Source organism: Geotrypetes seraphini, chromosome 10, assembly GCF_902459505.1.
Source record: "Geotrypetes seraphini chromosome 10, aGeoSer1.1, whole genome shotgun sequence".
Taxonomy (NCBI): domain Eukaryota; kingdom Metazoa; phylum Chordata; class Amphibia; order Gymnophiona; family Dermophiidae; genus Geotrypetes; species Geotrypetes seraphini.
Window position 1 is genome coordinate 131,077,987 of NC_047093.1, and position 23,067 is coordinate 131,101,053.

At 43.5% G+C, this 23,067-nt stretch overlaps 1 protein-coding gene across 1 annotated transcript; it reads left to right on the forward strand.

Moving 5' to 3' along the window:
- Positions 1–421: 421 nt before the first annotated feature.
- On the forward strand, positions 422–18,450 carry LOC117368373 (zinc finger protein 271-like). Its single transcript, XM_033961965.1, has 9 exons — positions 422–636; positions 2,475–2,601; positions 7,278–7,391; positions 7,523–7,636; positions 12,221–12,381; positions 13,195–13,321; positions 13,592–13,702; positions 13,800–13,913; positions 16,269–18,450. The coding sequence occupies exons 1-9, from the start codon at positions 613–615 to the stop codon at positions 18,218–18,220; spliced, it is 2,844 nt and encodes a 947-aa protein (XP_033817856.1). The 5' UTR covers positions 422–612; the 3' UTR covers positions 18,221–18,450.
- The last annotated feature ends 4,617 nt before the right edge of the window (positions 18,451–23,067 follow it).

Below are 23,067 nucleotides of genomic sequence, written 5' to 3' on the forward strand. Positions count from 1 at the left end.
ACAGGGTGCCCCCGACTAACTTGACCCCTGCCGATGGATTTGGAGATGGGCCAAGTCATTCTCAACACTTTGAACCGCTTTACAACCTGCCGTTGCTGTGCACGACTTTTGATTTTTTTGTAGTGTATGATGTTTCGTAAATAAAATAACTTGGATTTTAATCACATTTCAGATCTGAAAACACTGCAACCCCACTATAACCGGATCCAGAATTATCAGATAGATTCAGGTCAGATGTACGAGGCCACATAGATGCAAGCGGACTAAAAAATCAGTTCGTCCAGCATGGGACCTGCTGCCTGCACCTGCTAGCTGTAGAGATCCACCTTAAGGAGGCAGGATTTACTGAATGACCTCACCAAGGGGGCGTGGTGAAGAGCTCTGAGCATGCTCTGCTGTCTGCGTAGAGGAAGAGATTTAGGACAAAAAGCAGCAACTGGAAACTCCTGCAGAAACCCAGTCCCAGGTCTGCAGAGGGAGAGAGAGGAGGAATTGGTCCGAGACCTGGAATCCGCCCAGGCTGATCCTGGCTTATTCATCTTTCCAGAAACAGGGGCATCTCCAGCCTGAATCCATCCTGGCAGTAGAATTCAGAGGGAAAAGAGCAGGAAAATGTCTGCCCTGGGTTCTGATCTGGTACATTCTTCTCTCTTATTTATTCAGTTTTGTATACCGTTCTCCCAGGGGAGCTCAGAAGGTTTACGTGAATTTATTCAGGTTCCCAAGCATTTTTCCCCTGTCTGTCCCAGTGGGCTCACAATCTATCTAATGTACCTGAACTAAGGAGGGGGAGGGGGTTAAGTGACTCACCCAAGGTCACAAGGAACAGCATGGGTTTGAACCCACAAATTTGTCCCCATCCCCGCAGGAACTCAATTTCCCTGTCCCGTCCCTGCGAGTTTTGTTGCTGTCCCTTCCCTGTAAGTTCTGCCTTAACCACACGGTTCATAGACAACGGCGCGAAAGACAAAGGCGCGCCCAGACAATTGAGCGCAGCGCGGAGGTGCGCGCCGCTCAAAATTACTGTTTTTAGAGGCTCTGAAGGGGGTTTTGTTGGGGAACCCCCCCCCCCCACCGTTATGGGGGGTTTGGGAGGTTGTAACCCTCCACATTTTACTGTAAACTTAACTTTTTCCCTAAAAACAGGGAAAAAGTGAAGTTTACAACCCCCCACACCCCCCACAACGCCCCCACAATGCGGCGCGATGTCCCCCCCCCACACACCCCCCGTCGGAGCCCTAAAAACAGTAATTTTGAGCGGCGCACACCTCCGCGCTGCGCTCAATTGTCTGGGCGCGCCTTTGTCCTGGCGCGCTTTTGACCTGACACCTAACCACACCAACCTCGAACACATGATTTTAACACGTTTGAGGCTTGTGCCGATGAGGACGGAGCTTGCAGGAATGAGGCCGGGACGAGAAAACGAGTTCCCGCGGGGACGGAGAAAAATGTGTCCCCCATGTCATTCTCTACCCACAATCTCGGGGTGCTGAGGCTGTAACTTTAACCTCCGCGCCACACTCTCCCCCCCCCCCCTTGTATGCAGGGTGCCAGCACTTAAAGAAAATGCTTCCTTGGGCAGTTCTTCCATGTTTGCTTTAACCTAATGGTTGCTGGAGTTGGACAGAAGTATCTTTTGGGAAGAATTTTTAGTCCGCTGGGGGAGCTGGCCGCAGAGAAGAAGCACTGTCTCTTTATTTTGCCTATGCCCTGATGTTTTCCCTCTGAATTCTGCTGCAGGGCTTACCTTGAAACACACCTCACAGCGCCACACCGCACGAATTTTCGAGAGCGCATGCGCGCTGTAGCATTTTATTATATATGATGTTTAGTGTGGGTTTTATGTTTGTATGCATGCATTAAGTATAAAACACTTTGATCTGTGAGTTTGTGAGTTGGTCCAGGGGTGGGAGACGCGGAAAAAGATGCATTATGGGAGCATCACGGCGCATCATGGTGGGCGCATGGTTTGATAATGTTGGGGAGTGCACGGCACAGCTATGCCGCCACTCTGCCCTGGGCACAATCTTCTCTTGCTACACCATTGCACAAACTCACCAACCTCTCCCCCTCCCACCTCTTCAGTTCCTGCTGCCGCCTCCTCCTCCTTCCACCTGCTGAATCATCCAAGATGAGCGATGCCCAGTGTTTCTTGAAGGACCAGGAAATCTGTTTAAGGAAACAGAGCTTTCTTCATACCATATAATGTACTAAAGATCTGATGTCACTGACAGAAATCATATAACAAACCCCCTGTTCTACGAAACTGCGCTAGCGGTTTTTTAGCGCAGAGAGCCGTGCTGAACGGCCTGCGCTGCTCCCGATGCTCATTGAGCTCCTATGAGCGTCGGGAGCAGCGCGGGCCCATTAAGCGCGGCTCCCCATGCTAGAAAATGCTAGCGTGGATTCGTAGAAGAGGGGGAAAGTGTATTATACAAAACTGTGTCTTAGGGAGTCCTATTTTGTTATTCCAGGTATCGGTCACGTTCAGGGATGTCGCTGCTTATTTTTTGGAGATGGAGTGGGATATTCTGGGAGAATGGCAGAAAGAGATGTACAAGAAGGTCATCAAGGAGATTCATGGCATCCTCAGGTCACACGGTAAATATGCCTTCTCTGTCATCTATTGTACAGTTATGTTACAGAATGGGTAATGTTTTATCAGAGCTGGAAAAACCCCAGGTCCCATGGACATCTGATGCCATCCCATATCCATAGAAACATAGAAGATGACAGCAGAAAAGGGCTACAGCCCATCAAGTCTGCCCACTCTGCTTACCCACCCCCTGTCTAGGCCCTAATGACCCTCGTAGGGATCCCACATGGGTATCCCATTTATTCTTAAAGTCTGGCACGCTGTCTGCCTCGATCACCTGCACTGGAAGCTTGTTCCAATGATCAACCACTCTCTCTGTGAAGAAATACTTTCTGGTGTCTGCAGCAGCCACTCTCTCCTCCTCTCCCTATTGGCTAAGGCTCTTAACATTTGCATCTCCTCTTCCTATAGGCTAAGGCTCTTTACACCTGCATTGTGATGTCATAGAACTTTCTGATTATAGAAACATAGAAACATGATGGCAGATAAAGGCCAAATGACCCATCATAGAAACCTAGAAGATGACGGCAGAAAAGGGCTACAGCCCATCAAGTCTGCCCACTCTGCTTACCCACCCCCTGTCTATGCCCTAATGACCCAATTTCCTTATCTTGACCCTCGTAGGGATCCCACATGGGTATCCCATTTCTTCTTAAAGTCTGGCACGCTGTCTGCCTCGATCACCTGCACTGGAAGCTTGTTCCAATGATCAACCACTCTCTCTGTGAAGAAATACTTTCTGGTGTCGCCATGAAATTTTCCGCCCCTGAGTTTGAGCGGGTGCCCTCTTGTGGCCGAGGGTCCCTTGAGAAAGAAAATATCATCTTCCACTTCGACACGCCCCGTGAGGTACTTAAATGTTTCGATCATGTCTCCCCTCTCCCTACGTTCCTCATTTCTGTAGCGCTGAAAGGCGTAAGCAGCACTGCACATTTAGCATGTAATAGGCGGTCCCTGCTCAGAAGAGCTTACAAACTAATTTGGACAGACGGACAGGACATATAGGAGTTGGGGAGTTTCTTGCAGAGAGAACGATTGGATGGACATAGATATCTTACGACGCGTGGGAGTTAGGATTGAAAGCAGCCTCAAAAAAAGTGGGCTTTTAGCCTAGATTTGAATACAGCTAGAGACGGAGCCTGACATAATGACTCAGGCATAATAAGATAGACGGGACGGAGTCTGGAGTTGGCAGTGGAAGAGAAGGGTGCGGATAGGTGGGACTTACCCAATGAACTGAGTTTGTTTAAACAATTTATAGTCCGCATATCCAACCATCAAAATAAAAATAAACTCACAAAAACATACAACTTAACATTTTAAAGGCGAAGGGAAGCATGGTGATAGAACTGAACTATGTATGGTGAAAATGCAAACAAAGCAGAAAAAAATCAGACATGAGTAAGGATTATCCCTTGTATATGTGGCTAAACAAATGTTTGAGCTTTGTATTGTTAAGCAAAGCTAATGAATCTTTACTTCTTAATTTAAAACTGTTATAGGTGTATTAAGTGATACGCATTGTACAAAAAACATTTCAGTCAAGTTCAATAGCTTAAAAATTAAAATTGCAGTGGATCATATAGTGTAAAGATTTTTGTACATAAAAATGTTCCAAAATAAAGTAGAAAACTGATGCAATCATAAACATAAAGTCCCTGAAATCAATTCACTATAAAACCTTAAAACAACTAGTTTTGCTTTTGCAATTTTGTTATTAATCTAACAGAAACTAAATCGTGAAGAAAACGCTCGGTCAAAATGACTTTGTTTTCCTAAACTGCCAAATACCTGACGCTTGCTTTATTTCAAAGGGCAACGCATTCCAGCACATTGGCCCTTGCCCCCGTCAACGCAATTTTACGGTGCCCAGCGGGCTTCACCACACTCAAAGCTGGCACATCCAGACACATCCTATCCATTGACCTTAATACTCGTGTTGGCTGATAAAAATGCAACAACGATACCACCGGACTGTCATCTATCACAAGCTTAAAAATTAAGCACGGGACCTTGAACTCAGCACGTGGACTAATAGGCAATCGGTGGAAATCCCGTACCACTGATGTAGCACGATCGAATTTCGAAGCCCACATGATAATACGTGCGGCAGCATTCTGCGCAACCCGTAAAGCCTGGACATTTCGGTAAACCAAAGATACAAAGCATTACAATAACGAGGGGAGCGTATGGGGAATAAGTGAGGAGAGATATTGAGGGGCTGCAGAGTGAACGCACTTGTCGGTCAGTAAGAGGAGTTTGGTTTCCCCCATCCATTTCCGAATACAGGTCGATGAAATGACTTGAGAGGGGTAACGTGAGGACGGTGGCTCACGTGGAACGTAAGACATGCGGCAGTATTTTGGACGGATTGAAGGGGAGAGAGAGGTTTGAGTGGCAGACCTGAGAGAAGCAATTTGCGGTAATCTAAGGTCCTCTTCTATTTAATTGCATTAGCAGTTTCTAGCGCGGGGAGCCATGCTGAATGCCCCGCGCTGCTCGTGACGCTCATAGAGTTCCTATGAGCGTCGAGAGCAGGGCGGGCCATTCAGCACGGCTCTCTGTGCTAAAAACTGCTAGCCCAGTAGCATGTGGCCAATCCAGGTCACTAGTGCCTGGCCAAAACCCAAGGTGTAACAATATTCCATGCTACCAATCCAGGGCAAGCAGTGGCTTCCCCCATGTCTTTCTCAATAACAGACTGTGAACTTTTCCTCCAGGAACATGTCCAATCCTAAACCTTATAAACCGCATAGAACTTCACGGTCCAGCGGTATATAAACTGTTATTGTTATTATTATTATTAAAACCATGTCTTTCTGAATAATAGACTCTGGACTTTTCCTCCAGGAACTTGTCCAAACCTTTCTTAAAACCAGCTATGCTCTCCGCTCTTAAGTAAGCAGTAGACCATGTAGTGCTTTGTAGAAGAGGCATCCAGACTTGAAGAGAACTCTTCCCTCGACAGGAAACCAATGGAGTTTTTGGTAAAATGGAGTTAAGTGGTCAAATTTTTTCAAGTTAATGATTAGTCTTACTGTGGTGTTATGGATGATACTTAGTTTCTGCAAATGCCTGTGGTGTGATATGAAATATTGCAGTAATCCAGGAGACTTAACACTAGTGATTGGACTAGTAATTGGAAAGGTGCAAGATCAAATAATTTTCTTATGGATCTTAGTACAACTTGGTCCACTTGCGTTATCATAGATAGCTGTCTATCAAGGTGAACTCCCAGGATTCTAATTGAAGGGGTGATGAGAAAGGTATTTCCTCTGAGTTAGGGTGTCCAAAGTACAGTGGGTAGAGGTGGCTAGAAAGAACTTCGGGGGTGGGGGGGGGGTTCAGTGTTTAGGTTTAACTTGATGTGACATTCACCCTTCTTTGAATCTCTGCAAGTGATAGGCAGGTGACAGGGAGGACAATAGTAATGTCATCAGCGTAGCTATAGTGGGTAACATTTAAGCTTTTTAGATGAGCTCCCAGGGAGGATAGATAGACACTGAAGAGAAGGGACGATAGAGGGACGCCTCACTTTGCTATAAGACAAAATGTTTTTTTGCAAGACTAGCTGGAATGTGTCTCCCTTTTCTATACAACAAAAATTTGGCACAGAAGACCAGAAAGAGGACTTGTCTCTCAGATGTCTTCTTCTCAACTATCACGTCTTTCTAACATAGAAACATAGAGTATGACAGCAAAAGAGGGCCAGCAGCCCTCCCTCCCTCCCTAGTGCCCCTCTTTCATGCACATCTTTGTAGCCCTCCCACAAGTTTGTCCCATCGACTTTTGAAGTCAGGTACACTACTGGCCTCAACCACCTGGCGTGGAAGTTTATTCCATCGATCAATCACCCGTTCGGTGAAGAAGTATTTCCTGGTGTCACTATGAAATCTTCCCCCCTTAAGTTTTAGCGGATGTCCTCTTGTCGCCGTGGGACCTGTAAGAAAAAAGATTTCTTCCTCCACCTCAATTCGACCCGTGATGTATTTGAATGTTTCTATCATGTCCCCCCTTTCTCTGCGCTCCTCGATAGAATATAAGCGCAGTTTGGCCAGACGTTCTTCATATGGGATGTCTTTAAGTCCTGAGACCATCCTAGTGGCCATTCTCTGGATCGACTCCATTCTCTTCACATCCTTTGTAATGTGGCCTCCAAAACTGGACACAGTACTCCAGGTGAGGTCTCACCATGGATCTGTACAACGGTAGTATGACTTCAGGCTTTCGGCTGATGAAGCTCCTTCTGATGCAACCCAGCATTTGTCTTGCCTTTGCTGAAGCTTTCTCCACCTGATTGGCAGCTTTCATATCTTCCCGGATGAGAACTCCCAAGTCCCTTTCCGCATGATAGGTTAGCTGTACAGCAGTCAATTACACTGTACAATGTGTAATTTCTTCAGACGGTAACCAGATATCACAGATTAGTTTGGCACCAGCAGTGCCTTCATCGTGGAGATTCATAAACAGAAGTGACTACCAGAAGCTTCCAAGGTTTAATCAGATGGTAGCCACAGCTCCTTCTTCTTTCCAAGCTTTGTCAGGCCAATACAGATACCCCGAGATATATGTACACACACATATACGCTCCTCCATGTACACACTGTCAGGAAACAGATGGAATATCCGCAATGGTTCTGCATATACATTTAAATGGGTTTTCCTGCTTTTTTATTAACAGGCTATTCAATTGTTAATCCTAACGTTGTATTCAAGTTTAAAAAGGAAGATGAGAAATATTCCACTCAACTCTTTGAGTGGGAGGGAGAAGAAAGCCCGAATGACCCCATGAAGGGTAAGTACTATAAATGTTTTGAATTTGTAAGGCTCTGCATTTTCGGATCACAGGAGATGGGTCATTCACATCAAAGATTTGGAGACTTAAAATTTAGTATTCTCATATCTTTGGTGTCTTTCTCATAACAGGCCTTCCAATTATAACATCTGTGTTTTCACTGAGTGTTAAGCAAGAGGAAGATCTCCCCCTCATGGAGCATCCTAAATCAGAGCCATCTGAACAGATCCACCCTCCTGTAACAAGTAAGTATGGCGGAATAGAAATCTCTAATGTAATGTAATAAGAAGCTCTTATTCTCCACTCCAGCCCAGATTTGCAAAGGGAAACTCTTTTTATATGACTGTCCCCACCAACGAAAGACATAGAAACATATACAGGATATACTTGAATATAAACTGATCCAAATATAAACCGAAAAGGGGGAAAAAGTTGGACTCAAATATAAGCCAAAATTTGATATTTGGGTGATCATGGTTTGGCCTCAGTGTCCAGCCAGCTGCAGACAAACCTGCCCCGTTCTTGGCTGATGTGTAGCAAGAGTAGTCTCTGATTATTGAGCTGTCATTGGGGCTGGGAGGAGAAAGAGTATTGGTGTGGAAAGGAAAGGGGTAAGTATAGGAGACCAAAGGGTTTGGGGAAGATATAGAAGGTGGAGAGGAAAGGCCAGTGAGTAAGGGATGGAGGAGGAAGAAAGAGGAGGCATGAGTGTGGAAAGAGGTAAAGGAACATGTAGAGAGGGGCAGGTAAGGGGAGAGAGTGGAAGTGGCAGGCCTTGAGAAAGCGCAGAAGCTCAAGGCCCCGCACCGGCCTGGCACAGAACCCTGGTGTCGGCTTCTTCAAGCACCAGAACGGTAAGCCTAGTGCTGGAGAGGGGTTTGTGGAAGAAAGTAGCACCTTTTATCAGGGGAAGGTTGAGTTTTTATAGGACGGTAGTGTTGGTCATCGGGGGAGGACAAAAGTGACTCAGCGATTGGGGGCTCAAATATAAACCAAGACCCCCCCCCATTTTTGGTCCAAAAAATCTCAGTTTATATTAAACTAAACTAAACCTTAGGTTTGTATACCGCATCTTCTCCACGATCGTAGAGCTCGGCACGGTTTACAGGACTAAGACAAAATGGAACTCCAAAGGATGGTTGTGGGTTAAGAGTAAAGGAGAAAAAAGGGGGGTTTTGGGTACCAGAGAGGGAGAAGGTGTTACATTTTTGAGAAAAGCCAAGTTTTCAGATGTTTTCGGAAGAGTTGGAAGGAGCTCGAATTTCGGAGAGGGGATGTAAGGTTATATTCGAATATATATATGGTACATGTGTGCACATTCTCTGAATGATGCACATAAACATACTCCATGTAACGCTGCAGGCAGGCAGACAGATGCACGTACTTGCTCTTCAGACACACACATGCTCGTCTGTTTTTTGTTTTTTTTGTTTTTTTTTTAACTTTCTTTATTGATATTTTGAACTTTATAATGTATACAATTGAAAAATCAGAAAAACTATATGAAAATTCATTATTAACATCAGGATTATTACATTAAACAATTTTTAATCCCTTCTTAACCTAATTATAAACAGTAATGATGTATATTATACTATCAATATTATGTTTAAATCTTTTTTATTCATTTAAATAAGTAACAAAACAAAGAATCAAGCAATCCAGCAACAGAGTCAAGGCAGCACTTTCCAACTCTAACAAGTCAATCTCCCAACCGCCCACCCACCCACCCTCCCACTCCCTCCCATGGGAACAGCCATAAAATTAGCACATCAATTCAACAGTCTACTGCGTACAACCGGTGTCAGAGTAGCACAAAAAGGCATCCAACGACGTCAATATAATGAACCTGATTTAGAGTTCATGTCTGCAATGGCCAGACGTTCATATCCCGCCAATTGAATCATCTGCGTTCGCCAATGGGCTACAGTTGGGGTATGTGAGGACAGCCAGCATTGGAGAATAGTTTTAAGGCCCATGAATATAGTCTTTTGAACAAACGCTGTTGCGCCTGGACGGAAAATAAATTTCAACGTAAAGAGAAAAGTGTTTGTTGGTGTCCAGGTACAGTTCCAAATGGATTGAACATGTAGGCAAATACGTTTCCAATAAGCTTGTATGCCCGGACATAGCCAAAACATGTGTCCCAAAGAGGCCCTCGGGGCCGCGCACTTCGGGCAACTGTCAGTAATACTCACATGTGCCCGATAGGCTCGAACTGGGGCAAAATACGCCCGGGCCAAAAACTTGTAATAGCGTTCCTTTTCTGCAGGAGATACCAATAGTTTCATTATACTATCAATATTATAAAAAAAAAAAAATTTATTCTACCAAATAAATATTCCACCCCCCACCCTCCAACCCACCCTGGATGTGCAAAGGAATCTAACATAAAGGATAAAGAATCACTTTAATTATAATGTGACAAAATTAGTTAATGGACCCCCAAACCCCATTAAAGGATTTGATAAACCCTAAACGTTCTGCCATAATCTTTTCAGATTTATATGTTGCACATACAGTTGCCCACCAAAAACTAAAATCAATCCTATCGTGGAAGCTCGTCTGTTTTTAATAATAGCACTGGTATCGTGCCTTGGGCTGACTGGGGACATACAGGCCTCTTTCTGCAGCATTCAGAGACCTCACTAAGCCATCCAGCAGACGGACTCCTGCCTTTCCTCCTCTCTCAGACAGATCTGACTTTAATCTTCCTAATCACTCCCAGGGACACCAAAATATTTGAGTGACTGATATCGCACTTAAAAACTGGGCAGAACACAAACTTATATATCCAATTATTTATAGGAACATAAGAATAGATGTATTGGGTCAGACCATTGGGCCATCTAGCCAATTATCCCATCTTCACGTTGGCCAATCCAGGACACAAGTACCTGGCAAAAACCCAAATGGTCGCAACATTCCATGTTGCCGATCAACTTCCCCTTGTCTGATTCAATACTAGACTATGGACATTTCCTCCAGGAACCTGTCTAAACATTCTTGCTCACCCGTTACAGGTTGAAAATGGCACCACTGACACTAACCAGTAATTCCACAAGACTATTGCTAGGATTCAGCCTTTCATAGTAGGGAAAAGTACTCTTCATCTCTCCAGAGAAGCCTTGATATGGAAGGTTGACCCCCCTAAGGGTAGTACCGCGAGACTACCACTAGGGAATCAGCTCCACCATTTTGAACCCAGAGCCGACAGACAGAAGTGAAAGGAAACCAATATTGCGTAGTCCCAAGAGATCACTTCTGAGTCCCAGAGGTAGAAGGGGATTTAGGTGGGTCCAGGAAGGGATTGGGAGATCGGAACCTGGGGGACTGGAGTGGAGCTCAGAACCTGAGATTGTAGGAGGAAGATTGGAATCTCTCATTTGAGGAAAGTGGTTAGGGCTTTGAAAAGAGAAAGCAGAGTGGAGATATAACTGAAGTCTACAAAATCCTGAATAGTGTAGAATGGGTACAAGTGGATCGATTTTTTACGCCATCAAAAATTACAAAGACTAGGAGACTTTATCTGTTATTGAGAAAGACACGGGGGAAGCCACTGCTTGCCCCGTATTGGTAGCATGGAATATTTCTACACCTTGGGTTTTGGCCAGGTACTAGTGACCTGGATTGGCCACCGTGAGAACGGGCTAATGGGCTTGATGGACCATTGGTCTGACCCAGTAAGGCTGTTCTTATATTCTTATGTTGTTTTCTGTCTTCGATGCCCTCTGTCTCATACAGTCATATTGCTACAGCAGATTTCCAGTGGGTGGAGACAGGCAGAACCTGATTTCCGATCTATAGTAACAAGATGAAGAGCAGTCTGTTTCAAAAGAGCTCCTGATAAATTAATTTCCACCATATACACTATACTGTATATGCAGTAGCAGTGTCTACAACAGAGCTGTTTGCAGCTCTTGGGGAAAGTATTAAAATGATCAGGGTTTTGCTAGAATAAGTTTCTGATGATGCACCCTTCTTTCCTGGCTCTGGGGTAACTGTTTAAAAACTTATTGTAATCTGGATATATTAGCGACAGCGTGGGCTGAGGACTTGCCTTGCCAGTTGACTGCTCAACAGTTACAACGGGTCCCGAAGAACATTCAGAAGGTGTCACCCAATATTACTCACTGGGAAATGCAATTGAAAATTGTTCTTAGACTTTACATTCCACCGGAACGTGCAGGCCGGATGGGGATTACTGCGTCGCATTCATGCCCGAAATGCAATCAGGCTCACGCATCTTTGAGTCACATGTTTTGGGCCTGCCCCGCAATCCAACAGTTTTGGAGACATCTTGGCCTATATACCACATCGCTTTGGGGAAGGCGATGGCTTCCGCAACCGAGGGCGTTATTTGGATTTTATAATATAGCCTTGCCCAAACCCGGGGGAATGTCAGCATTTATCTCCAGAGCCCTTTTGATGGGGAAAAAAAGCCATCCTCGCCAACTGGCTCTCCCGTGATCCCCCGTCATATGCACAATGGAGATCCTTAATGATAGTGCACGCAACACTGGAGAGACGCATGGTGGGAGACTTGACTCTTGGCCCGGGTCGCAAATTTTGTCAGGTGTGGGAGCACTTCTGGCAGGACCTCACACCGCGTGCTCGCAGTAGACTTTTGAATCTTTAAGATTTTATTCCCACTCTCAGCTGTTGGACTGGCCATGGATTCTTGGGGAGGGGAGGGGAGGGGAACTGATTATATTGTTGAAAATGTTATTTCCTGAATGGTACTACTGTTTGTATTGGCTTCTTACTGCTGGAATAATAAAAATCATTTAAACATAAAAACTTATTGTACTGTATTTTCCCTGTAACAGGCTCCCACAATGTCAAGCCTGACATTTTGTTCCGATTTGGGCAAGAGGAATTTGGGACTGACCCTCGGGGATCTGAGGAAAGAGGAAATCTGACCACCACAGGCCCAAGTGAGGAACTGCACGAAGCCCGTGATGAAGCTTGGATTAAAGCTAATTATGAGGTAAGACTTAACTTTTCCTACAAGAAAGATGCCTGCTCTGGGCCAGGCACAGTGAGAACGAGGTCTTAGAGTTAGGGCTATGAAGTCAGTACCCTAAAACTTCGACTTTAGTTTTCTACTTTCTGACTCCGACACCAGCTCCGACCCCCCAACATCTACTGATATAAGGCTTTAAATTTTTTTGCTCTGCATGTAAAATAGTGGCAAATATATTTTGCTGTATACAAGTACTTTAGATCCAAGATATATATGTAAATGATAAATTTGCCATATATTATAATGTTTTTCTAATTTGAAGCCTAGAGTCTGTCGGTACATTTTTTACTGACTTCAACTCCGACTCTACCCAAAATTGCTTCCAACTCCATGGTTCTGACCCCACAGCCCTGGTTATAATTATGCCCCTGACTTCTAACCTTTGTCATATAGGAATTCAAAGAGCGTCAGGAGCAGCGTGAGCCATTCAGCGCGGCTCTCTGCGCTAAAAACCGCTAGCGCGGTTTTGTAGAAGAGGGGGTTAGTCATTCATTTACTTTTAAAATTAACCGAATTCTGGAATGCTTTACCGCTTACATTAAGAAGTTTAGGTCCTTTTGCTTTCTTCCGGAAAGCTCTAAAAACTTTTTTGTTTGCTAAACATTTTGGAAACTTAACTACTCTAGGCCTACTTTTCCTTGTCAAGTTTATGTGTAAACTACTGATAACCGAGTCGAGCTCCTTTTGGTTGATGACCCGGTCTATAAAATTAAGTTTTAGTTTGGTTGGAAATGAATTATGAACCTTTGACTAAGGCTGTCCTGTTTGTTGTTCCAGGCAATGGTCGCTTTCAAGGATGTTGCTGCATATTTTTTGGAAGCGGAGTGGGGCATTCTGGGGGAATGGAAGAAGGCGCTTTACAAGAAAGTTATCAAAGAGGTTCATGACCTCCTCATGTCACGAGGTAATTATGGCAAGAAAACTTCAAGTCCCCTTTCAAAATCAACCTGGCACTCAATCAAAAAGTCATTATTAAAAGGACAAATCAGAACGGGCCCAAAAGATTAAATAATAAATACTTAATACTTTTTTCAGCCCCAGGCAGGAAACCCTATGAGCAAATTGCTTGATTGTTATGTTTATAATTAAAAAAAAAGAACAGGCAGGAAATAGAATCTTCCCAGGAATTCAACAAGTACAATTTAAATCTAATCTTCCTCCTTCTTGTTGACAGGTTATTCAATTGTTAATCCTGATGTTATATTCAAGATCGAAAAGGAAGATAAATCTTTTAACCAACATTTTGAGTGGGAAGGAAAAGAAAACCCAAATGACTCCAGTAAGAGTAAGTAAATGTTTGCCTTTTCAGACTTAAAATCCATTTCCTAATTTAGTATCATCAGATCCTTGGTGAATCTTCTAGACGTGTTTTCTCATCACAGGCCTTCCAGTTGTAACGTCTGTGTTCTCACTGAGTGTTAAACAAGAGGAAGATCTCCCCTCTACGGATCATCCTGAATTGGAGACACCTCAACAGACTCGCTCTTCTCTAACAAGTAAGCACGATGTATTTCAAAAGAGGCCTAAATAGAAATAAAACAAAAACACAAAGGGGGAAAAAAACCCATTTTTTATTGGACTAACTTAATGTAGTTTATGAATAGCTTTCAAAGGTAACCCCTTTTTCCTCAGATCAGAAATCTGAGGTCTAAGAATGAGAAATGGTTAAACAAGGAAATTGCAAAGAATAAGTTTTTTAAAAATCCTGTTCTGTTTTAAAAAATCTGGGGTTCTCCCCAGTTACCCCTCCATGATTCTGAGCATAAAAATTTTTGTAGACCTAATTATACCATCTCCATTGCATAATTTATAAGCATTATCTAGAGTGGTTTTCTCGCTATAATACTTCCCGTATCACTCTTCTTGCTGAATTGTTTCAAATTTACCCCGTTTCTTATATTTGATCTGAATGGAGTGGGCATTCCCCAACATCCAGGGTAAGGCAGATACTGTTGAGGCGTCTGATTGAGCATCAGTCTTTGGCCACCTGGATTGGCCACCGTGAGAGCGTGCTACTAGGCTTGATGGACTAATGGTCTGACCCGGTAAAGCTATTCTTATGTTCCCTCTAAGTGGAGTGCGGGAGCAATCGCTCATACATTCTAGGAGAGTCGCTCACAGTCGCTCGCAAAAAGACTTTCAAATCTGGAAAATTGTCGGTTTTTAGAAAATGTTGCTCACTCACAAATTTGCACGTACTCAGCCAATCCTTAGATGGAGTGTGGGTGTACATCCTGGCATGCACGTTGGGTGTGTAACCCCGGTGTTCTACAAAGCTGTGCCCAAATGTTTGGAATGCACCTGACCCACCCACGCCCCTCTCATGGCCACAGCTCCTATAGGGTTTTACACGTGACACTTTGGGTGTGCAGTGTTATAGAATGGTATGTAGGCAGATGCGGGTCTGATTCCAAAGTGGTACCATTCGCTTCGATGAATATCAATAATTGGTTGTTCTGTTGAAAGGTCACTTGGACACACAAAGTCAGAGGCATGAAGAAAGTACAAGAGTTTTATTTACAGGTACGTTAGATCGATTGTGAGCCCACCGGGACAAAGAGGGAAAATGCTTGAGTACCTGATTGTAAAAAAACAACCGCTTAGATAACCTTGATAGGCGGTATATAAAATCCTAATAAACTTGAAACTTGTACAGCATGCTGGACTCTTGCGCAGTGAGCAGCCTGCTTACAAGAGTGTCAGAAACAGGAAATGCACGGACTTTTATGCCCTTTTCACTAAACATATGCAAACTAATATATGCAAAATTCAGAACTTCTCATTTGTTACTTCTATAACTTTTCTACAATTATTATTGGTCCTAAGCCAGCACTTGCGATAGGTTCAGGGGTACGACTTATAGTCCTATAGGAAGCTAGTTCATTTATCTGTTTATCTAAGCCTTGCAGTTCTAACTGTTACATGTTCAGGAAGGCAGGGTACATCATAGCTCAAATAAAGCTATTCTTATGTTCTTATGCCTGCACTTATTATGAAACAAAAAACTAAATTCCATTTAGAGGTTAGTCCTGTAACTTTTTCCCAACCAAGTTCATGGACACCCTGAATTTTTTCATGACCCCAGTTTAAGAATTCTTGGCGCAGATAAATCTTTTATGACAACTCTGGAGCTTCCTGGTGAAAGAGGGCAGGGGGTGTAAAGGCTTCATATTTTTATTATCTTGTTTTATTTTATTGTATTTTTTGTCATTTTTTTAAATTGTGTTTGTATTTTTATATTAGTTTATTTTGTACCATACTTTGATATTTCTTTAAAAGGTGTATAATTAGGTGGAATAAATGAAATCAAATGCATGTGTTTCTCTGTTTTCAGGCCCTGGGCCCTCCTGGGGCCTGGGAACAGAGGAATGTGCATTGATTGAGTCTTCATGCTTGGCTGTTCCGATAACAGCACAGGGATTGGACCTTGGACTGACTGCAGACTCGGAGCTTTCTTTGCAGCATCCAGAGCTCACTGACTCATAAAGGAAATGGATGTCTGGCTTCCCTCTTCCTGCAAGCTGGTCTCTGGCTTTTCTTCTTAATTACCCTCCCCCTCCGATCTCTGAAATAAAACAAAATTCATTGTAACAGAGGCCACTTTCAGAGACCATGGAAGCTACCATTGGCTTTCATAAATGAATAAGGCCCCTTCTCCCCTGTACAGGGGGATTTAAAGGGCTTCAGGGCTTTTCCCGCACAGCACTTGCTAGTGCCACTTTGTAAAAGGGGGCCTCAGTAAATGATATGGAGATTTAGCGAAGCAGATATCTTTAAAGATTCCTTTGGGAATATTTGCCAATGTCAATAGCTGTATAATTTATTTAAATACTCTCATTTTTATCCAACAGATGATGGATATGGGAACAACAGTAAGAGAATGAGAGAGGGTGATGGGCAGCAGATAGAGGAATGGAAACATAAAGACCCCTCCAGAGACAGCACAGATCCTTTAGCTGATTGTGTGGGAGGTATGAGCAAAATTACACAACACATTAAAGAAAAACTTCAGAATGGCGCCAGACCCAATACATGTATTGAACAAGAGAGAAATTCCAACAATGTCTCAAATTTTGCACAAAATCAGAGCCTCAATGGCGAAAGATCGTCTCGGAGCACTGCAAGTGAGGAAAGATTCTCTGAGAATTCAAACTTGACAGGAGAAAAAATAACTCCCAGACACAAGTCATTCCAATGCACTGAATGTGAAAAATGTTCTACATATAAATCACAGCTTAAAACATCAAAATGTGTGTGTGATAAAAACTTCAGCCAAACATCTGAACTCGAAAGACATGAAGTAGCCAACACTAGAATGAAACGAGTACATAAAATGAACCTCCAGGAAGCAAAACTCTTTGAATGTCCACTTTGTGATAAAAGCTTCAGTAAAAAACAACAACTCAGAATTCATGAAGGAATCCATACAGGAGAAAAACCATATAAATGTTCTGAATGTGATAAAAGCTTCTATCATACCAGTAGCCTCAGTATTCATAAAAGAATCCACACCGGAGAAAAATTATATAAATGTTCTCAATGTGGTAAGAGCTTTAACCAAAAAAGTTACTTTATAGTTCATCAAAGAATTCATACTGGAGAGAAACCATATAAATGTTTTGAATGTGATAAAAGTTTCAAGGATAAAAGTCATCTTGCAAGTCATAAAAGAATCCACACTGGAGAAAGACCGTATAAATGTTCTCAATGTGACAAAAGGTTCAACCGAAAAAGTTACATTAGAATTCATGAAAGAATCCATACTGGAGAGAAACCGTATCACTGTTCTGAATGTAATAAAAGCTACAATAATACAGGTCAACTTAGACGTCATAAACGAATCCATACTGGAGAAAAACCGTATCACTGTTCTGAATGTGATAAAAGCTTCAATGCATTAAGTAGCCTCAGAACTCATGAGAGAATCCACACTGGAGAAAAACCATATCAGTGTTCTGAATGTGAAAAAAGCTTCACTCGCACAACTAGTCTCAGTATTCATAAAAGAATACACAGTGGCGAAAAACCATATAAATGTTTTCAATGTAATAAAAGATTCAATGATAGAAGTAGTTTCAGAACTCATGAAAGAATCCACACTGGAGAAAAACCATATCGGTGTTCTAAGTGTGATAAAAGCTTCCATCAAAAAGGTAATCTCAGAGCTCATGAAAGATTCCACACTGGAGAAAAAATGCATCATTGCTCTGAATGCGATAAAACCTTCCATCAAAAAGGTAGCCTCAGAATTCATGAAAGAATCCACACTGGGGAAAAACCATATCAGTGTTCTGAATGTGATAAAAGCTTTCATCAAAAAGGTGGCCTCAGAATTCATCACAGAATCCACACTGGAGAAAAACCATATCAATGTTCTAAATGTGATAAAAGCTTCCATCAAAAAGCTAGCCTCAGAATTCATGAAACAATCCACACTGGAAAAAAACCATATCAGTGTTCTAAATGTGATAAAGGCTTTCATCAAAAAGGTAGCCTCAGAATTCATGAAAGAATCCACACTGGAGAAAAACCATATCAATGTTCCAAATGTGATAAAAGTTTCCATCAAAAAGGCAACCTCAGAGCTCATGAAAGACTCCACACTGGAGAAAAAACATATCAGTGCTCCGAATGTGATAAAAGTTTCCGTCAAAAAGGCAACCTCAGAGCTCATGAAAGACTCCACACTGGAGAAAAACATATCAGTGCTCTGAATGTAATAAAAACTTCCATCAAAAAGGTAGCCTCAGAACTCATGAAAGAATCCACTCTGAGGAAAGACCATATAAATGTTTTAATGTGATAAAAACTTCCATCCACTAAGTAACTTCAGAATTCATAAAGAAATCCGTACTGCAGTGAAATCATATAAATGTTCTGAATGTGATCTCTTCAATAATAAAAAGACCTTAAGAATAGAGAATGACACGGTGACAAAATTCATCACCGTTCCCGTCCCCGCGGATAACCGCGGGAAACGATCTTCATGTCATTCTTTAAGGAGAGAGGGAAGAATCAGAGTATAATTGGGCACAACCACTGACCCTCAAGCCTTGCATTGAAGAATGCTGGTGTAGAAGGACCGAGGTTGAGATAGACACTAGAAAATGACATGGGATTATTTCCCGCGATTATCCGCGGGGACGGGAACGGTGATAAATTTTGTCACCGTGTCATTCTCTACTTAAGAACTCATGAAAGAATTCAGACTGACTAGAATCCATGATGACCAAGTAAAAAAAAAAAAAAGTAGAAAGTTCAGTGTTGCATGGGTTGATTATAATTAATTCCCTTAATGTACAAAATTAAATGTTTAAATTGAGCAATCATATTAACTTCATCATGAAAATATGATTAAAAAGAAAAAAAACAACCCATACACTATATATATACACTATATATATATATAGTATGTCATTCCATACACTATATATATATATAGTATGTCATTCCATACACTATATATATATATATATATATATATATATTATGTCATTCCTAATCTCAGGATTCATTGAAGAATATTTTAAGGAGTCTGTCTCACCATGCTTTGTTCTGTATGGCACTTAATCTTTGAGTAAACCTTTTAACTCTTTTGATTAATTATAGAACTGGCAATGACTCTATATCATTTACCACCTTTCCAAAATCTATCCTTCAGAATTATATACAGACTGAAATTATGTGGTATAGAACTACAGATTCCATCAAAAAATCATTTTAAGCAATGCAGACTGAGGCTGAAGCAGCATGTTATTGCGGACCCACAAAGAGGCAAAGCAGAAAGCAGCAGGCACATGGGGGCAAATTCTATAAATGGCGTCCCGATTGTAGGCGGCAGTAGGCATCCTACCGATGTCTAACCAATCAGGACGCACATTTTTACATTGTAGGCATCTTTGCGAGCAAGGGGAGGTGCCTAGGCTCAGCCAAGGCTAGGTGTGAGCATGGTTTTGCCCGGAAGTGGCCTTAGGCGGCCCTAGGCGTCTGAAATGTACAAACCAAATAGTTACAGGAGGCTACATAGAAAATTCATACTAACAGAATATCTCGGTCACATATCTAGAATAAAAATGCCAAACAAATGACTACAAACTATAAATAAATTTAACTAAAACCCTAAGAAGCCAAACCTTGCATACACTATACCACCAGAGAAACAGAAAGAGACGTATTTCTGCTTTTATAAAATATAAATATAGCATATGCCAGGAATGGTGTTGTGGAGAAGGTATAGCTACAGCAAATTGCCCTTGGCCTTCTAGTCCGAGAGAGCCACAAGCCTGTCAGAAGCTGAACATGATGCAGCTTGGTAATGGGCCTTGGGGTCCCCTTCCAAATTTATGTCCTGGGCTCTAGCCATGAATAACACCAGCTCTGGCAAGATCTACATTCTAAATTTGACACAGTCTAATCACAAAATAGAAAATAATTTATTTTTTTTTAATCTACCTTTTGGTGTCTGGTCATTTTATTTTTCAAATCAAGATGGTCCAAGACTCTGGTTTCTGCTTCCCTCAGTATTTTTCACATATTCAAATGTCATTTTGCTGACTTCACCGCATTATGGAATTCTCTATTTGGAAAGGTAAGAAGAATGTTGTGAGTGATGTTTCAGCCAGAGCCTCAGCATGTCTGAATTTTTGCTTTAGAAGCTGAAGACCTGAGCTCTAAGGAGAGGCTTAAACAAAGCCCTCCCTCCCTCCCTCCGACGTCAGCGCTGACGTCGGGAAGACTTCCGTTCGGCTCTGTGCTGCAGGCAGGGCAGGAAAGGAGAAGGAGAGTAGCCTTGCGGCTCGAGTGGTGTACCAAGGGAGGGGGCGGTCTGCCCCAGGTGCAGCACAGCCGACCAGGTCCCCTTACTTTTGTGGCACTTCCCCGACCGACAACAGCCCCGGTCCAACAAACCTCCCTGCCCTGTAGCCGCGAATCTAAATTACCTTCTTACAGCAGCTGTAAGAAGGTAATTTAGATCCGCGGTTACAGGGCAGGGAGGTTTGTCGGACCGGGCCTGTTCTGTTGTCGGTTGGGTGGGGAAGCGCCACAAAGGTAAGGGGTAGGGAGGGAGAAAGGGAGGAAAGGTGGCGTGGAGAAGAAAAGACGCTTAAGAGAAATGGGTAAAACTGAGGGGGGAGAAGGACGCTGAAAGCACTGGGGAAGACAAAGGGGTGGAGAAGGACGCTGAAAGGCCATGGGGAAGATGGGGGGGGAAAGGACGCTGAAAGGCCATGGGGAAGACGGGGTGGGTGGGAGAAGGATACTGAAAGGCCCTGGGGAAGACGGGGGGGTGGGAGAAGGATGCTGAAAGGACATGGGGAAGACAGAGGGGGGAGAAGGACACTGAAAGCACATGTGGAAGACAGAGGGGGGAGAAGGACACTGACAGGACATGGGGAAGATGGGGGGGTAGAAGGACGCTGAAAGGAAATGGGGAAGAGAGAGTGGGGAGAAGACGCTGGCAGGGAAGAAGACAGAGATGCCAGTCTATGGGGGGCGCGGAGGGAAGAAGATGGGTGCCAGACCAATTTGGAAGGGGGGAGAAAGGGAGAGGCACAGTAACAGAGCAAATGGAAGACGCAGAGGGAAGAGAGACAGTGGATGGAAGGAATTGAATGAGAACATGAGGAAAGCAGAAACCAGGCAACAAAGGTAGGAAAAGAATTCTATTTCTTTTTTTTTTTTTTTTTTTTTGCTTCAGGATAAAGTAGTATATTAGTTGTGTTGATAAAAATTTATAAACATTAGAGGCTCTGGTAGAAACCCGTTTACAAAGTATTTATTCTTCCCAATTAATATTTCCAAATTAATAAAGTCTTTTTGCTTATTTGTAAATGGGTTTCTACCAAAGCCTTTAATTCAGTAGCATAATTAAATGAAATAACTATTTCTAAAGTTTATAGGGACGGGCGGGGACGGAGGGGATTCCTCACGAGGATGGGTGGGGACGGAGGGGATTCCTCGTGGGGACGGAGGAATTCCTGGGGACGGGTGGGATTCCTCACGGGGACGGGTGGGATTTCTGTCCCCGTGCAACTCTTTAGTGTGAACTGCTTCCTGTGCTTCCCCCCCAAGTTTCGCTGAAAGCAGAAGAAGCGAGTGGAGCTTGAACAAGTAAGGGGATATGATCTGGAACAAAGGGAGAAAGGAGGGGGGAAGGAGCGTGTTGGGACATGGGAGGGGCATGACTTTGGGATAAAGGCTGGAAGGCAGGGAAGGGGAGGAGGGCATGAACTCAAATTGGAAGGGAGGGGGCATGAACATGGGAAACAGGAGGAAGGGGCACTAACTTGGGACATAGGAGGGAGGGAATAGAAAGGGAGAATTGTTGGGGATGAGTGTGTGAGTGAGAGGAAAAGAGATGGTGCACATGGGGAAAGGAAAATTAGGCATAGAGAGGAGTGAGGCAGAGATGCATGGAGAATAGAAGACTGAGAGGGAGAAATGTTGGATATGGTGGTGGAGGGAGAAATGTAGCATTGTGCTGGAAAAGGGTGATAAAAGGAAAAATGGGCATGGGGCTGGTGGGCAGTGGTGAAAAATGCTGCACATGATCTGGGGGATGAGAGAGGGAAAAATGTTGGATGTGGCAGCAGAAGGGGTGGGAGAGATTCCTGGAGCTCTCAAGACAGATGGACAGTGAGAGAGAGAGGGGGTGGAGGAGAGTGGAAGTGAGAGAGTGACATATTGGGGATGGACAGTGAGAGAGAGACATATTGCCAATAGGGGGTGGAGGAGAGAGGAAGAAAAGTGGACTCATGGAGGGACAGAGAGAGAGATGTTAGATGGGGAAGAGAATGGGGTCTGGAGGAGAGGAAGTAGAGAATGACACGGGGAAAAAATCTGTCCCCGTCACCGGCCCACCATCCTCTGCACCGCCCCGTCACCGCCGTTCCCTTCACCGCCCCGTCACCGTCACCGCCATCCCTTTCACCGCCCCGTCACCGCCACTGCCATCCCATTCACCGCCCCGTCACCGTCCCCGCTGCATCCATATAAGCCTTAGTACTGTAATATTTAGCTTATTCCTTTCTTATAAATCAAAGTTCCTGCTGCTGAACTAGAGAAAGAGATGTTCAGCTGGCAGGGCTTTGTTTATAAATTTTTATCAACACAACTAATATACTATTTTATCCTAAAGCAAAAAATAAATAAATAAATATAATTTTTTTTCTACCTTTGTTGTCTGGTTTCTGCTTTCCACATCTTCTCATTGAATTCCTTCCATCCACTGTGTGTCTTCTCTCTGCGTCTTCCATTTGCTGTTACTGTGCCTCTCCCTTAACCCCCCCCCCCCCAATTGGTCTAGCACCCATCTTCTTCCTTCCGCTCCCGCATAGTCTGGCATCTGTCTTCTTCCCACTCTGTCTTCCACATTTCCCTTGGGGGTCTGTTCCTCTCCACCCTCCTTCAATGTCTGTTCTATTCCTTTCCACCACCACCCTTCCCTCCCTCCTTTACCATCTGTTCCTTTCTACTACCCTTCAGCTCCTCTCGCGTGGCCTATCTACCTTCCTTCCTCTTATTTTCATGGCACGTTACAATGTAATTTGTGCAAGCCACTGGAGCCTGCAAGCTCGGTCCCTGTCCCATCCCCACAAACCATCTCGCTTCTGTGCTCCTATTTTCTCCATTTCTAATATCTCCCCTATG